Source organism: Onychomys torridus, chromosome 12 (assembly GCF_903995425.1).
Source record: "Onychomys torridus chromosome 12, mOncTor1.1, whole genome shotgun sequence".
Classification (NCBI taxonomy): Eukaryota; Metazoa; Chordata; class Mammalia; order Rodentia; family Cricetidae; genus Onychomys; species Onychomys torridus.
Window position 1 is genome coordinate 41,990,705 of NC_050454.1, and position 18,042 is coordinate 42,008,746.

An 18,042-nucleotide genomic window follows, 5' to 3' on the forward strand; every position below is an offset into this window, starting at 1 on the left:
CTGGGGTTACATATGAATACCACCACATATGGCTTTTATGTGAACGCCAAAGATCTAAGTCAGGTCTCCATGCCTGCACAAATAGCACTTGACCCACTTTGCTACCCCACCAGTCCCTTATCTAATAAGAGTTGTTTTTTTTTTTTTTTTTTTTTTTTTTTTTTTAAACCATGCCTATAGTCCAAGGAAGGGTGCTATACTCTGTTCACATTTTTGAAAGAACAAGCCATATAGAGAGTACTTTATTTCCTTTACTTGGGCTTCTGAACTGTGATTACTGAATGTCCATCAGTGGACTAACAGACTCTGTTTTCATGACAGAGGCTAATAGCAAACAAAAGTGTGAAAATGAACAAAACCACAGGACTGTGCACTATATTTGTCTACATATTTGTACCCTTCAAATTTAATTGATACTTTCAGCATGATCAGTGCAAAAATCTTACCTAATTGTAAATAAAATTTTTTGAAAGTAATAGGATTATAATGCTACATGACTGATATATACAAACTTATAATTTTATATAGACTTCTGTGTACAGAGAGCTGCAAGCACACCTTAAAACTCTGCCATTGGAATTTTTTAGCATTACACTTGAAAACTTTTTTCTTTTTGTTTACATATGCATGATTTTTAATTATTTTAATAAAGCAATATTTGACATGCAAATATATATATAGTGATTTTTATATCAAATACACAGATTTAAAAAATAAAACTCAAACTGATGACAAAATTCAGGTTCTCAGATAATAAGCTATAAAATATATATAACATACAACTCAATGGAAATACATATAATATTTTGAGTAACAGAAAATCAAAATAATGGGGGAAGATAACCTTTCTATAATTTATAATTTTCTTCTTAAAAATATTTTTGCCTGTTTTCTTCATACAATATATATTGATCAGATTTTCCTCCTCCAACTTCTCCCAGATGCTCCCTGCCTCTCTTCCCCCAGAACTTCAAGTTCTTTGCCCCCTGACCCACACCACAGAAAGTTACTCCACAATAAGCAAATACAAATCCATTAGCTTTGGATTTTTAAAGAAAAGGATTTTCTTAGAGTATTTAAAAATCCAGTTGGTAGCCAACTATCACTGAAGAACAGGATATACTTTATAAATATTAAGACAATATTACTGAGATAGGTGAACCTAGATACAGTCACCAAAATACCTAATCCTTTTTGAGTACCAAAATGTATCCACCCTCAATGTCAATAAAGGCAGATATATTCCACTTCGATTGCTACAGTTACATCACCCATCAATCATTAGCTAGCAAGACAACCACAAGCCTGGAAGATGGTTCAACTTGTGAAGTTGCCTATTATCAAGCTTGATAACCTGACTTTGATGCCCAGGATCCAAATGTTAAAAGGAGAATCTATTTTCTTAAGCTGCCCTAATACTTTACAAAGTACACCAATGTATGTGGGCATCCTTCCTACTAACTAAATAAATTAAAATACAATGAAAAAATAGCACATATGACACCTCTACAGGGTGCAGCTCAGCACCCCAGAGTTACGCCCATTAATATTTCACAACAGATCATGAATCAACACATCAAATGGGATAAATTTAGCATATAAATAGACTAGTAATTCTGAGCTGTGCTGTGCTGCCAAGTGAGATCAGATCAGGTTAATTTATTATCATTACTTTATAATAAACTCACAGGAGACAAATTCAACTGTAAAGAAAAAAGAGAAGGAAGGCTCTTACCTTGGCATATGAAACCCCGTTCTTCATACCCAGCATTGCAGGTACACTTGCCAATGGGGACAAGCCATTCACCCTCTGTGCTGCAGTACATCCTGGGAGGATCCTCCTCTTTGGAATTATTGACACAAGAGCCCCTAACCTCCACCAAAGACTGGGAGTCCATGGGTACTGTGTCTGGAAACATAGCCAGATTCTTTACCGTAAACGGGCACTTTTTGAAGTACACTCTCACAGACACCAAGGCAACGCAAGCACCAACGTCTTGAAAAGCCAAATAAAACCCCTTTTTGTTGACGGGTCCCACTTCTCTAATCTCAGTGTTGAGTTTCAGAATGCGGTCCCCAAGATCCATCTGAGTGAAACTTTCATCAGCGGCAATGGTGTCAATCTTTGTAAACTGATGCTCTCGGAACTTCACACCGTGGTCGTCATCAGACTCCATGTAATACAGGTTAAAGGTCTCCTTGCAAGTCCCCAAAACCAATGGAATGCTGTTGCAGTCCCGTAGTGTGAACTTGAGTTCCACATAGATCTTCTGAGCTGAGTTTCTGGGGACCCAGTTTGTCCTCAGCCAATTATTTTGGCTGTGATCCATGACATTGCACACCTGGTAAGTCCTGATGGGTGTGTAATGTTCATCAACACCACTGATCTCTTCCCACTGAAGCATCAAACAAAAGGGAGAGACAGAATTAGTGAGGTAAGTATAATGATGTCACCCACGGGACAGAAGCACCAAGGCAAATGGACTCGCAAAAACAGCATAAACAAAAATTTGTTGCTATGCACCTGAGAGATCTGTGGACCAATTCCTAATCCTCTAGTGTATGTTTATTATTGGCAAGCCTTGGTAAATTCAGTGCAACAAAACAGTTGATATTTGCATAAATACATTTGCCTTGCACAGTAAGCTTTTAGATATTCAGGAAAAGGCCACTGGGCAAGTCCTTATATAAAGCCAAATGCTGCAGGATGAAAACCTGAAATTAATGGTGCACAGTGATTCACATCAAAGACTTGTTACTATTCTGTGTTTAGTCTGTCTCTTTTAGAAGAAAATGAAAACTCACAGTGCCTAAAATTAATTATCCTTCTCTCTACTTAAACACGATTGAAGTAAATTTGATAGACAGTAAACTTCAGAGACTCTAAATGACAACACACAAAACATGTTTAAAGATTCTCAGTTATTTCTATGGTGCCATGTTGGGAAAATGCTAGCTTCTCCATAATAAATACTTAGTTATTATATGTGAAAAAGAAACAGCCATATAGTGAACATTTTAGTTCTTTCCGCCTTAGTTTCCATACTGGACTTTTATGTGGACAGGAAAAAAGTTAATGTGCTGTTATTATATTAGTTATATTTATATTAGTATTACTTCTCTCACTATAAAAGAAGATTTAAAATTTTTTAAGAGTTTAAAACAGTGAAGAACTACATTCTGTGATCACTATAATAAAGCTTGAGAAATTTAGTTTAATACAATATTGCTTATATTACTCATGCTGCTAAATTTATTATGCCAGCTGCTCCAACTGTTATTCCTGTGTGTGTATTTTCTACATCTCACATACAGTTTTGTCCAGACTTTTCAGGAATACTAGTCTTTAACTGAGATGCTTTTTTTAATTCAAAGTCTTCCATGGTTCCCCAGAGACTATGCAAAAACTTTTAAACTCTTGAAGTTTGGAATTTTAGTTTCTTCAAAAATGGTCCCCACCTTCATGCTCACTTTTAAAGAGTTCAAATAGAGAATAGAAACTGTCTTTTCAATGAAAACTACTTACTGTTTTCAAGAGCCATGTTAGATTTCTGGCCTTTATTCCCTTGTTTATGGTGTAATAAAATTGGAATATGTTTTTCTCCCTCCATGATATTAATAACCCTATTATTCTTAGAAAATGTCACCCATTACACATCATATTTATTTGTAAGTTCAATTCATCAAGTGTTCTAATATAAATTTGATTTTTTTTCTAAAGTTAAATTGCTAAATTTTGAGTTATTTATATTTGAAATACTCTATAAAAAGATTACTGGGGAACAAATTATACATTATTTTTCATTTAATATATCCAGATATCATTCATGAGCATGAACCCATAAGAAATTATTATTAGAGCTAGGAATGTGGTGCTGTGGTAGAATCTGGTCAGTAAAATGCAAAGTTCCATGTTTGATTTGCAGCATGAAAAAAAAAGTTAGAGAATTTTCAAATTTTGGAGATTAGTCATTGTCATATACATTTTAATTGTACTCTTAAATTTATCACCAAGAAGAAAACTGAAGGAGATAAAGGGAATAAAAAGGAAGAAATGACTAAGTATCCTTATTTTCAGATCATGTGATAGTATTAATAAGTAACTCTAAATATTCCACCAGAAACTCCTACAGTAAACAGGTAAACAGTTTCAACATAGTAGCTGGATGCAAAATTTACACACACACATACACACACACACACACAAAAAAAAAAAATCAGCAGACCTCCTATATATAAGTAACAAACTGACTTAGAAAGAGGTCAGGGAAACAACACTTTTTACAAAAATCTCTAATGATATAAAATATCTTTGGGTAATCAAGTCAAGCAAATGAAAGCATGGTATTGGCACAAAAACAGACAAGGTGATCAGAGGAGTAAAACTGAAGACTCAGGCATGAATCCACACACCAATTGATACTTAGTTTTGCTAAAGAAGCAGAAACACATACCAGAAAAAGACAGCTTCTTCACAAAATGGTACTGGTCAAACTTGATGGCTACATGAAAAAGAATCCAATATGTCCATACTTATCACCCTGCACAAAACTCAACTCCAAATGGATAAAAGTCCTCAACATAAAACCAAATACATTGAACCTCTTAGAAGAGAATGTGGGGAATAACCTTGAACTCATCAGCATGGGAAAAGACTTTCTGAACATCATACCATTAGCACAGACACTAAGATCAACAATTAATAATTAGAACCTAATGAATCTGAAAAACTTCTGTATGGCAAAGTACACTGTCTTTTGGACAAAGTGGCTGCTTACACAAGGGGAAAATGGTTTTTACCAACTACATATCCAACAGAGGGCTTATATCCAAAATGTATAAACAACTAAAAAAAATAGATATCAAGAAAATAAATAAGCCAATTTAAAAATGGGGTACAGATATGAACAGAATTTTCAAAAGGAAACTCAAATGTTTGTTTGTGAAATTTAGTCATCTGGGATATCCCAAACAAAACTGCTTTGAGATTTCATGTTACACTTCTTAGAATGGCCAAGATCAATAAAACATGTGACAGCTCATCTGAGCAAGGTTGTGAAATAAGGGGAACAGTCTTCCATTGCTGGTGGCTATGCAAGCATCTACAGCCAGAATGGAAATTAGTGTGGTGGTTCCTCTGAAAGATAGAAATGGATCTACCTCAACATCTAGCTATACTACTGTTGGGCAATTACTCCAAGGATATTTGACTCTACCACAAGGACATTTGTTCAATTATGTTCACTGCAGCTCTAGCTCTCGACGTACTGACTGCAAAGCTCCATTGCTAAAGTCAACACCTACACAACATTGAAAGCAGAGAAGTTGAGCTGGAGCATACACAGAGACTTTACCTCCATGTCCTAGTGTCTTTGGCACAGGCATGTACTCTGCATGCTACCAAAGGAGAAGCATAAACATCTGCCCAGCCACAAACAATTGGATCTCCAATGGCATCCTGCAAGATATTGTGAGGCAATGGTGGCACAAAGCTTGTGGGAGTAACTGACTAATCAGTGATTTGGTTGAAGATCTACTCCATAAGATAGAACACATACCTGACATTGCTTGGGTGACCACAAATTTGAGAGTACCCAGGGATATAGGGTAAACCCAAATAGTACTCCTCTAAAAGAACAAAACAAAACAAAAGTAACAAAAACAAACAAACAAAACAAAACAAAACAAAAAACCGATTCTATATTCTTTTATCAGTGCCTTGCTCAGCCACCACCAGAAGAGTGGGCACAAATATAGAGACACACAGTCAGACATTATACAGAGAGTAAGAGTCCTTAGAACACTGAGCCGTAAATGGGATATCACCATCAAATCCCTTCCCGCAGAGCTCAGGGAATCTCATGGAAGAAGAGGTAGAAACAGCATAAAATAGTGTAAGAGCCAGTGATGATGGAGGACACCAAGAAAACAGACCTCTGAATTAGCCAACGCACTCAGGAACTCACAGACACTGGGGTGGCATGTACAGGATCTGCATGGCTGTGCACCAAATAAGTTCTTAGAGTTGAAAGGTGAAGTGGACACATCCATAAGTCAGAAGCAATCTCCAATTGATATCCACTATCAAATGAAAATTTAGTTTCCTCCAAGAGGCAACAAACTACTCACACTCAGGCATAGATGGCCAATGAAAAATGAATTTACTCAGGATAATGTTTTGTAGTTCCATCCTTTTGCCTGCAAATTTCATGATGTCATTGTTTTTTCTCTGCTGAGTAGTACTCCATTGTGTATAAGCCAGCTTTTTGGAGCCCAGTGCCTATGGTGGGACACTTTGCACAGTCTTGATGCAGGGAGGAGGGGTTTGGACCTGCCTCAACTGAATGTACCAGTCTCTGCTGACTCCCCATGGGAGACCTTGTCTTGGAGGAGGTGGGAATGGGGAGTGGGCTATGGGGAGAAGGCTGGGGGACAGGAGGAGGGAGGACAAGGGAATCTATGGTTGGTTTGTAAAATGAATATTAAATTTCTTAATAATAATATAAAAAGAAAAGAAAAGAAAAATGAATTCAATGGCAATTTTGGAGATTCCTTGCCTCTTCATAGCCTGTTACGGTGTATCCTTTTTCATTTCTCACTTCTTATTTTTTATATTATCTCATTATTTTTAATTTTAGTTCTTAATTATTTTATTTATATTTTTCTTCTCTATTTTTACCCTACAGGTTCTTTGTATATATGTTATGGCTTCTAGTTTAGTGTTTTATGGGATTCCTGAATATATGAGGAGGTGAGTCTGTGTTTCTTATGCCTTCTCTTGGACTCTTATTCTTCTGTTTGTTTTGTCCAATTCTGATATGTTATCTTTGTTTTATCTTATTATATTTTGTGATTGTCCATTAGAAGCCTGTTAGTTTTCTAATGAAAGACAGAAAGGAGGTAGATCTAGATGGAAGGGGAGATGAGGAGGAACTAGGAGGAGTAGAGGAATGGATACTGAAATCAGGATATATTATGTGAGGAAAATATCTCTTTTCAATAAAAGGGGAAAAGGAAATACAGCATTTTAAAAAACCTTTAGGTCTTATTGGAGAAATACAAACCATTTTCCTCAGAGTATTTAAATCATCAAAAACAATTTGTAGACCTTGCAAATATATGAAACATGGTCTAGATTATTATTTATTTCTCACCTAAAATATTACAAAACAATATGAGAAGTAGCAAAAGTTATTTGAAAAACCTTCATAGGGATGAAGAATCGAGCAAAAGCATTTATTTTGTTGAGGAAAAAAAATGGCTTAACTTCATTGTTATGACCAACATTAGTGCAACAAAGGAACAGATTGGTACTATTATAGATAACTTTTGAAACAAAATATATGATATATTTGTATATTAGTGTAGGGAGAGTAAATATCTATGCTACACTTTTTATAATTGTTCTCAGGAGTCAGAGAGGTGGCACAGCAAGTAAAGGGTTGCCACCAACCCTGATGACCTGAGGTCAATCCCCAGGACCCACATGGTGGAAAGAGGTGACTTCAAAACCACCTTACAATAAAGACACAAACAAATATATAAATGTAATTAAAAATAATATCCAATAACATTTTCCAACATTCATTTGTATGTGGTTTTATAGGAATCTTCTCAGAAGAAATTCATGCAAGAGATACCTTGCTTCCAAGGAGCTTATGGCAAGGTATCAATAGTGATAAAGTCACAGTTAAGGAAAAAGTTTAATTTTAGAAGGGAAAGGGGGGCTGTGTTTGTTGTTCAAAAATTTCTGGTGTTAATATAGTGTTCTACACTGGACTGTGAAGCAAGTCTGGATCCATTCTGTGTCCTCACAATTAGATTCTGACATTGTGACTTGAAAAGAAAACATAAGATCAATTGGCTTCACATTTTTAAGTCTAAGTTTCCTCTTAAGAATAGACAAATGTTTACTTGATCAATGAATTCTTTGCAAATTTCTTTTGCTACAAACCATATTCAGCTAAACATCAAGCAGCACCTTCTGTAGAAATTTTCATAATTTGGTGTAAAAATATGATTTTAATTAAAGAATTCTCATTGTAGTTTAATTTGGCAAGCTAGCACAAGTCCTTGAATACAGAGTTATGAATTGCATGAAGATAATGCAAACAACACAAGCATGTCTTTCACTGAGACAGTCGCAGGGAGCAATTACCACTTCATTAATTTGTAATGAAACCTAATTGCCTGAAAGTGATGGTGGGCTGCCATCTCCAACTATTTACAACACCAGATTCTCTAGCTCTGGCAATTGCTAAGGACAAGCGACAGCAGAAATGTAATCTCTAAAGTAACATTTTTTTTTTTTTTAATACCAACAATGCCAAAACAGCTAAAAACCTTCTTGCAAGTGCATGGTTTAACAGCTCAAAATATATTCAGCTTTGTCATGTCCCCCCAGCCCCTGCTCAGAACTAATGTGCATATTCATAAATTCTTTCAAACAATATGCCATACAACAATTACCCTAGGGCAAACATGGAGAAAGAATGTAAGTGATACATAGAAATGATACATAGAATTTGGCTATAATAAGCATATTTCTCTTCTTCTCATTATTTTAAATATAAAGGGGGGGGTCTAAATCATCTTGCCTTCTGCAGAAAAGGTTAAGGAAAAATTATAACATTTTCTTCAATTCTGTAAATCATCAATTTTAATGTTTAGCCTGCTTTCCAGATCCATTTGCTGTATCTGTATTATTTGGTCAAAGAGATCAGATTGAGTTCTTTATTTTTCATGATCCATATTACCATAACTACAGCAAACAGAGGCTTCAGTTTCCCTGCCCTTGGAGGAAGCATTCCACAACTTTTTCCCAAGAGATTTTATTAATAGTTTCTAGAAAGCAAAGTTCCTATTCCATTGGCGCCAAACATGTACTTTTTAGGGAAACAAATACTTTTAATAATTAATTGCCATTTAACCTAAAAAACTGTCTCTCCTATGTACAGCAATTATATTAATTAAAGATTTATTTTATGGCTTATACTAATACCTCTCATGGAGAACATTTTTAATGAGTTGAGAACAGGGAGTTAGGGCAATGAAAGAAGAAATACATTTTATCTAAGTTGGGAAATGTTCAATTATTTAGTACACACATAAGCAACTATGTTGGAGGACATAAATAAAGTGAGAAAAGTAACTTCATAATTTACCTCTAAGGACATAAAACTGGTTTTTCAAGAATTTGCAGGTGGCAAAAATAGAAATAACACCAATATTATTATCCTGTTTAAAATTACTTGTAGATTCCAATGCTTCACAGGAAGCCATAAATCTATACTTTCCTAATATGCTAATGATTAATTGTGATATCAAGGGGTCTAATGTTCTTTCTTTATCCACTCATGTCTCTCAGTCATATAGTTCTCCTCTTTGTACAGCTTATCTGCTGAAAAGCCTCAATGTTTGTCCCATAAATACTTGAGCACTCTCCAAGAAGCAGCATTTGAAGTCAGAAGACGCACACTCTCCTACATTAAGGATGCCACTGCTAAGCTCATCAAAGAGATAAATTGACAAAAATTATAGTATTTCTGTTTATGCATTGCTTTCTTAGCCAAATATCAACTGAAAAGTATGTACAAATATGTGAGGATACATACAGGGATATATTTCTAATAGCTTAGTATAAAAGTTCAGTTGTTTTAAGAATCAAGACAAATGAATAGAATTATAAAAAAATATGCTTTTTTGATTATGTATGTGAATCTAAAGAGCATCATGCTTGTGATCAATGTATCAGTGAGAAAGAAGATTGGAAGTCAGCATTCAAGACAAAATTTGGACCAGAGTCAAGGAGAGAAATGTCAAAAATGTCACGTCTGAGAAGGTGCGGTTGGAAGTCATGGTAACAAGTTCTGTGTTTACATCCCCTCACCCACTTTAACCGCTAGACATTCGATTACAATGTTAGAACAGTCTCATTGGATATAGGGAAGACAACAGCCTCATGTAGATAAGACATATTGAAAAGAAATGAAAAACCAATAAGAAGGTGCAAAGACAGATTACTGACGAAGAAAGGCTGCAAAAGGTTTCAGAATGAGCACATCCATCAGGAAGGAGTGACATAAGGTCTCTATTTAGGAGTCTCGGGATATTGTGCAGGTTGTGGTGATGTCTGGAGTTATAACAGGATGTTGTTAAAGACACCAGGTCTCCAGAAAGCTTGGGTGGATGGGACCTTTAGGTTTCCCCTGAGCACCTGTCTTGGGTTCTGTCGCTACATGATACAGCATGTCCAAGGTAGACTCACGGAAACATCTGTTTTCCTTCTCAGGTGTTTAGTTTTATAGGATGCTGAGACTGACCTAAGAACTACAGGAGGCTCAGTTCCACCAACCCTCTGCAGTTTCAGCTCTCTTTGCCCAGATGGCACTAAGAAGCTGGATGTGGAGACTTCAGAACAGTTGTTATTGTCTCAAGCCTCCTCTCTAACTATGATGTCTCTAGTTCGCTTGTTACAGTGATTCTTGATTCTTGCCAGTTGTTAGTCAGACAACTTCTGAAACCCATTGTCTGGTAGGTCCCTCCCCACAAGTACTTATTTTGTTCTGATACACAGGGACTTAATGGAATTAATGAATATTTGTTTGAGAACTAAGGAATTCTCTTTGCTATTTGGCCTTCACAATGTCAGTGCCCTAGTGGCATGTCAGAGGGTGCTGCAACATCAGCTTCCATAACTTCTGGGTCACAGTGAAACTGTTTCCATGTCATGTTTAGCACTCAGCTGGACATGTACTCCAAGTTAATTTTGTACCTTAAATTCACCAAGACACTGGCATGCCTTGTACAGAGATCCACCTGGATAACCTCTTTTTCCTCCCACAAGGAATTGTCAGATGTTAGTACAATAAACAGAGTAAAGATAATCACAGGCTTCTATTTCTGACTGGTATAAATGTGAACCATGCATTATCAAAAACATGTCTTCAGCACACAGGAAGTAGATGGCTACTTCCCCCAACATATTAACTCTGTTATAAATGAAACACAATTACTTTTATATAGAATTTGTTTGAAGTATGCTATAGGTTGATATACTCTGGTAATTTTTAGAATAACTTTTTAATAAAAATTTCAGTCAACTTTGAATGCATGAATTAAATATTTCTGTGAATAAATCCTGGGCTAGAAATATATGAGTATTAGAAAATTGGGAATCCATCTCCCCCAAGACCCAGCTATAGCACTCTTGGGCATATACCCAAGGAATGCTCAATCATACCACAAGGGCATTTACTCAGCTATGTTCGTATCAGCTTTGTTTGTAATAGCCAGAACCTGGAAACAACCTAGATGCCCTTCAACTGAAGAATGGATAAAGAAAATATGATACATATACACAATGGAGTACTACTCAGCAGATAAAAACAATGACATCATGAGGTTTGCAGGCAAATGGATGGATGTAGAAAAAAACCATCCTGAGTGAGGTAACCCAGACTCAGAAGGACAAACATGGTATGTAATCACTCATAGGAGGATACTAGATGTAAAACAAAGATGACTAGACTGCTACACAACTCCAGGAAGGCTACCTAGAAAACAGTACCCTAGGAAAGACCCAAGGATCACCCAATGACAGAGAAATGGATGAGTTCTACATGAAAAACCTGGAAGACAGTGGGAGTAATGAAGGGCAAGATTTGAGGGAAAGAAAGCTTAGGGGAGCAGGAGATCCCAGCTGGATCAAGAACAGAAAGGGAGAATGAGGAATAACAGACTATGATAAATGAAGACCACATGAGAACAGGAATAGGCAGAGTGCTGGAGAGGTCCCCAGAAATCCACAATGATATATCCTCTGTAGTCTGCTGGCAATGTCGAGAGAAAGCCTGATCTGACCTAGACTTGTGATCAGATGACTAAACACCCCAACAGTCGTCTTGGAACTCTCATCCAAGTGATGGAAGTGGATACAGAGATCCTCAGCCAGGCCACAGGTGGAGCTCCAGGTGTCCAAATGTCAAGAAAGAGGAGGGTCTGCAAGAGCATGAATTGTTGAATTCAAGATTGCAAAAAGCACAGGAACAAATAGCCAAACAAATGGAAGCACATGAATTATGAACCAAAGGCTGTGGAGCCCCCAGCTGGATTAGGCCCTCTGGATAAGTGAGACAATTGAATAGCTTGAACTGTTTGGGAGGCACCCAGTCTGTGGGACCAGGATCTGTCCTTAGTGCATGAGCTGGCTGTTTGAAACCTTGGGCTTACACTTTGCTTAGTCTGGAAGGAGGTGACAGGACCTGCCTGTACTGAATCCACCAGGTTTAAATGAATCCCCAGGGGTGCCTTGATCCTGGAGGAGATGGGAATGGAGGGGAGGGGATGGGGGGAAGGTAGGGGTGGGAATGGGAGGGGGGATGACAGGAGAACCCATGGCTGATGTATAAAATTTAAAACACATAATAATAAAGAAAAAAAGTGAAAAAAAGAAGAGAAATAATTGTGATTTTGTTGTTGTTGTTGTTGATGTAGCTGTTATCCTGAAGTTGACAGAGGATGAGGCAGAGCTGACAGAGTCAAAGAAGGTACACTTGCTATTATTTAAGGCATGGGAAGACTTGAAGAGTCATTAATAAGAAGAAAACACCAGGAAAGCATTAAGGAAGCAGTAACTAGAACTTCAACAATACCAGTATGGTGTACACACAGAAGAGAGAAGATGCAAACCTCAGATGACTAAAAGTAGAATCCCTTTAAATAGCTGGGTTCCAGCATTGGAGGACAGTGATGTCATGGAATAACAGTTCTGTACACGGTGAAGATGTGGCATTCTGATTAGTTCGATGAAAGGCTAAATGGCCAATAACTAGGCAGGTGGTATAGGTAGGACTTCTGGATAGAGAGAGCTCTGGGAAGAAAAAGGTGGGATCACCAGTAGATGGAGAAGAAGCAGGATGGGCATTATGGTGTAAAGATAACCCAGCCATGTAAAAGAATTTAGATTAAAAGATATGCATTAATTAAAGTTATAAGAACTAGTTGGAAGCTGGTCACACACTCCTTTAATCCCAGCACTTGGGAGGCAGAGCCAGGTGGATATCTGTAAGCTTGAGGCCACTCTGGTTACAGACTGAGTTCCAGGAAAGGCTCCAAAGCTACACAGAGAAACCCTGTCTCAAAAAACCAAATAATAAATAAATAAATAAATAAATAAATAAATAAATAAATAAATAAATAAATAAAAAGCAAGAACTAGTTAGCAGCAAGCCTAAGCTAAGGCCACACTTTCATAATTATTAAAAATTATTGGTTATTTGAGAGCTGGCAGACAGGACAGAGAAATGGTTACACTGTGATCAGAGTCAGTCACCAACAATTAGAGCGTGGGGGTTGGGGGGTCTGGGGTCACTAGAGAATCTGAATTGGTCTGTATACTTCATTTGCTTCTGTGAGAAACCTCTAAAAACAGGCACATGGTGAGCTTTGGATGAGATGTTGGCACCTCAGAGGTAAGGGAAAAGGAGAGACTTGGAGTACTGCAAAGGTCTACATGGTAGCTTCAGTATCACCTCGGCTGAGTCAGTGCTTATTCAGGATCCCAAAATAACATGGAGAGCTGTCCCATTGCATGCTGTAAATGCTGAGTGTAAGACCTCTTGTTGAAACAAATTTCAGGAAGACTCTTAGTCTTGAGAGAGGCAGTATCAGGACAAAACAAAGTGCTGGTATGTAAGTAAACAAGTGCAAATGTATTCTCATTAGACACTATGTGTCCTTTAAGAAACAGTTAATTCATATTGATTAAGCACAATGTGCCAAGTACTACATTGACATTCAGTAGTGAAGGAGACAGGAAATCTGTCATTAAGGAAATGCCATTCTGCGTGTATATGTAGCTATTATGTATAAGGTACACATATAAATATAAATACTGTTATGTGTGTGACTGTGGTGCCTCTGTGGTATTTGCAAATGCATACATTCCCACATGTGGAGGCCATGGGAGAATGCTGGATGTCCTGTTCTGTCACCTTTGGGCTTTTTCATTTGAGAGGGAGGTTTCTTGCCAATCTGGAGATGGGCTGTCACCACATTGATTTTTCTACCTCCACCCCCATAATGCTGATTTCTAGATGGTCTCTAATTTGGATCAATTTCTATTCTGAAGCCTCTGTGCCAAAATACTATGTTACTACTCCATAGAGATTAACTAAAATTAAATGGCATAAGATGTGCCAAGTGGCAAACATATTGCAATTAACAAAGCACAGAAATGTGCATTTGGTTACATAAGGCATTGGATTAAAAACAACCAGTACTTTAGTTATATCAGATACTGTCCTTAACTGACTGAATATCAGGCCTATGACAAATTTATTTTAGAAGGAACAGAGTAGAAATTTTCTAGAAACCATGTGTTAACAAATTTATTATACAGAATTTTAGAATTGATGACATGAATTTTATAGGACAAGAAATTTGAAAGTGCAGAATATAATGTTAGAAAAAATAGAATACATTTTAAACTATGAAAAAAAAATCTTTAAAGACAGGGTAACATAAGGGAATTCCTAGCCAGAAGGATTAGTATTCAAGAAATATAACACAAGGGCTAGAGAGATTTCTCAGTGGTTAAGAGCACTTGTTCTTATAGAGGACCTGGCTTGGGCCCCCAGGATTGACATGATGGCTCACAATCATCTTGTACCACGATTCCAGAGGATCTTATGACTCCTGTAGATACGGCATGCAGGCAAAATATCTCTATACATAAAAATGAGATATATAATAAAGTATAAGATTTACCTACAGGTATCATGCCTAAACAGAATAATATTAAATACTTTCAACTCCATCTGATATTTGAATTTAGTTTTCTTATAAATGACAATATGAAAAAAGAATAAGAAATATTTTCAGAATAGATGCTTAATGTTGTACCCAGTGAAATATTTCTATCTACAATATAAAACTACAAATGAAAAGTTTTCTATTACTCAAAATTACACCAGAAAGAGGAAGTCAATTATACTGGGTAGTGAATCATCATCTAGTCTACAAAAACTGAAAAGAATAAAGGAAAAACAACACAATATAGGCACTCATCAGAGACTTTCTCTACCTTTATTTTCATGTACTGCTAAATGACTCTGCTTTCTGTAGAATAAATTTCTCCTAAATATTAGGGAGCAGGACAATGAGGCATCGTGTTTCCAACCCTTAGAAGAATGTTCAAGGTGAAATTGTCCAATAAAAAAGGTAATTTTAGAATTGAGTGTAACTGCTTGAAAATGATGGGAGAAAATTCCATGCACATGGGCTTAACGTGTCTAGACTGAAAACTGCTAAGATAGGCACTTACAGAATTATTACAAATGGCCAATGACTTAGAAATTAATGCATAGCAGTGACAGCAGCACACTGCACATCAGCTTTCAGACCCATGTAATTTCCTGCTCTGATAATAGGTCACAGCCGCCGAAATCCTTAGCAATTTGCAATATACCTGTACAGCACTCACAGTGACGGAAATGAAATTAACTCGTGTGACATGGATCCTGTGCTAAGTTTTATGGACTTTCTGATAGGAAGTTTACAATTTAACCAAGCATGTGTTACTCCTAAGAACACGTCTCTGCGATCGAAGTTGCTTTACAGTGAGAGGCTGAAAGTACAGACACTTCAGTGAGGGATACCTTCTCAGAACTGGAGCAGACAAGCTGCATGGAAACACTTTCAGTTTTCTAACCTTGGATTTCTAACCCTGTGGATTCCAGACTTACAGGCTTAAGCTCTGAAGATAAACAGTCTAGGTTTGAAATTGAGTTCTGATGTTTAATGATTAAGATATTTAATAAGCAATGATTTGATTTATGCATCAGCAACATGGAAAAGACTACAGTAAAACTTTTGCACATAGGCTGGCATTAAGTAAATTTGGACATTTAAAATCATTTGACCTGTGTCAATTAGGGCCAGCAGTAAGCACACTACATTATTATTCTGCTAAGGCTGAGTTAGTCCACATGACGTTTCTTAAAATAAAAACAACACGCTAATTTATTTTCTCATAAGAAGAATGCATTTTTAATTTAAGCTTTCTACAGTTCATTTTTAAAGCTTATCTAGAGTTTCTTTAATTTTACTTAAGGACACCACCACTCATGACAAGCATAAGCTGTCTTACTCTCTTAAAATTCAGTGAGGACAATTCATAGGAAAAGTTAAGGAAATCTTTTGTTCCTTAGCATTTTATTATAAATGAGCCTGTCACCATTTCTTTAGAAATAGTTTGCACTACTTCTGTGTCTAGTAAAACCATTGCCAGCACTGTACCACTCTGTACCAAGTTCCATAGCACTTCACTATTGTTAGACATTTATTTCATTGTCACAGTTCTATTTTTAAGAATGTGTGGTCAATAGATATGCTGATGGATATATTCCAAACTTTAGTAAAAATGAAAGTAACTGTTGTTTTGCCTTTTAGTTTTATACTGGCCAGTGTGTTAGCCTTGGTTATCTCATGCCTAAAATGGAGATGATAATAGCAAAAATGTTATAGGAATTCTTCATCTTAAAATAGGAGACTGAGAGCAGATACTTCCACAGTAATCATCTGCTAGCTAAGCAAATGCTTACTATGTGTTTGTACTCTACTAATCTAATAGAAAGTGTTTACATCATGATCAGATACTGACTAAGCACATGCTTATTAATTACCTTGCTTTTACCAAGCCAAACTGAAAGGATGTGCTTGCACAGTGATCATATGTTAACTAAGGAAAGCAGGTGATTGTTAGGTACCTGAATTCTCTCAAAATTTCTGATGCTACCATTATGATAAAGATGAAAAATTCTAGCTTCTGGATTTTTAACGTATAAGACTAAAAAGAAGATGTTAGTCATTTGTCTATTTAACAGAAATCCACTGTAGGCCAGAATGTCTGCTATGCCCTGAAAACTTGCAAGAATTGCAATATTCAACCTGAGGGGAATGATTAATAACACACACACACACACACACACACACACACACACACACACACACACACACACACACACTGTGTACCTATGTTAGAAAAGATAGGTAAAGCAGTATGGAAAACAAATGAAACAAAAATAGAAATATAGAAGGAAACAGAAAAGAGTTGAGAATTTTACATATAGTAAGCAGTATGCCTAGCCATTTATGAAGACACTTGAATGAAATGAGAACCTAGGCTAAAGATATGTTTGTAAATAAAGCATCTTACATAGAAAGAACAGGGAGGCTCTGGGCTAAGAAATAGGAGAATGCTGGGTGAGCCAAAGCACTGAGAGATGGTTAATGGGGGTGAGGATGAGAGTACAGGTATTGATGGAGAAGTACTAGAGGAGAAATGGATCTGACTAAACATTAGGAAATCCTTTTAAGCCATATTCAAGAATTTAAAATATTTTTCACTTTGGAATTCAGTAAATGTTTGAGACAGAATATAGAAAGGTCCTGGACTGGCTGCTATGTGGAGGAAGAAAAACATATAAAGCACAAAGCTTTTAGATAATGAGGTCAGAAAGTCATGGCCCTGGTGGGCATGGGAGGAACGGATCAGACTCTGGAAGTACCTTGCAACTGAGTACAAGGATCTGATTTTGAGAGATGAGTATGGAACACTGGAGAGGGGGTGAGTGTGATTCCCAACACCAGAGCGGAGGTTGGGAGCCTGACTTATATCATCAAAAGTTGGGTGCTATTGATGTGAGAACCAGAGAAACAAAAGAAAAAGACAAATCATAATGTAGCACTTAGCAATGTATTAAAACAAAAGTGTAAACATAGGTAAATGAGTAAAAATAGTAAAAAAAAAAAAAAAAAAAAAAAAAGGTGAAGAAGGACGACCATAAAAAGGAATGGATGCCAGGAAGGGAGAAGCACTATATACCATCCAAGTTTGGATATCACTAGACAATTTCCTGTGATCCGAGGCTGGTTTTCAAATGACTAATTCAGCACATACTTGTCAAATACCTGCTAGACACTGGTGGCTGATGCTGAAACTATGGCAATCAGCATAACCAGAATTCTCTCTTATATCCC

General features: G+C 36.7%; 1 protein-coding gene across 2 annotated transcripts in view; it reads right to left on the reverse strand.

Annotated features, from left to right (window-relative positions):
* Window positions 1–18,042, reverse strand: part of Epha3 (EPH receptor A3) — a 311,853-nt gene that overhangs the window by 221,433 nt on the left and 72,378 nt on the right. For both annotated transcript variants that reach the window (XM_036203814.1, XM_036203813.1), the window contains exon 3: window positions 1,736–2,396. In XM_036203814.1, the coding sequence (XP_036059707.1) occupies window positions 1,736–2,396 (661 nt within the window). The remainder of the gene's footprint in view (window positions 1–1,735; window positions 2,397–18,042) is intronic.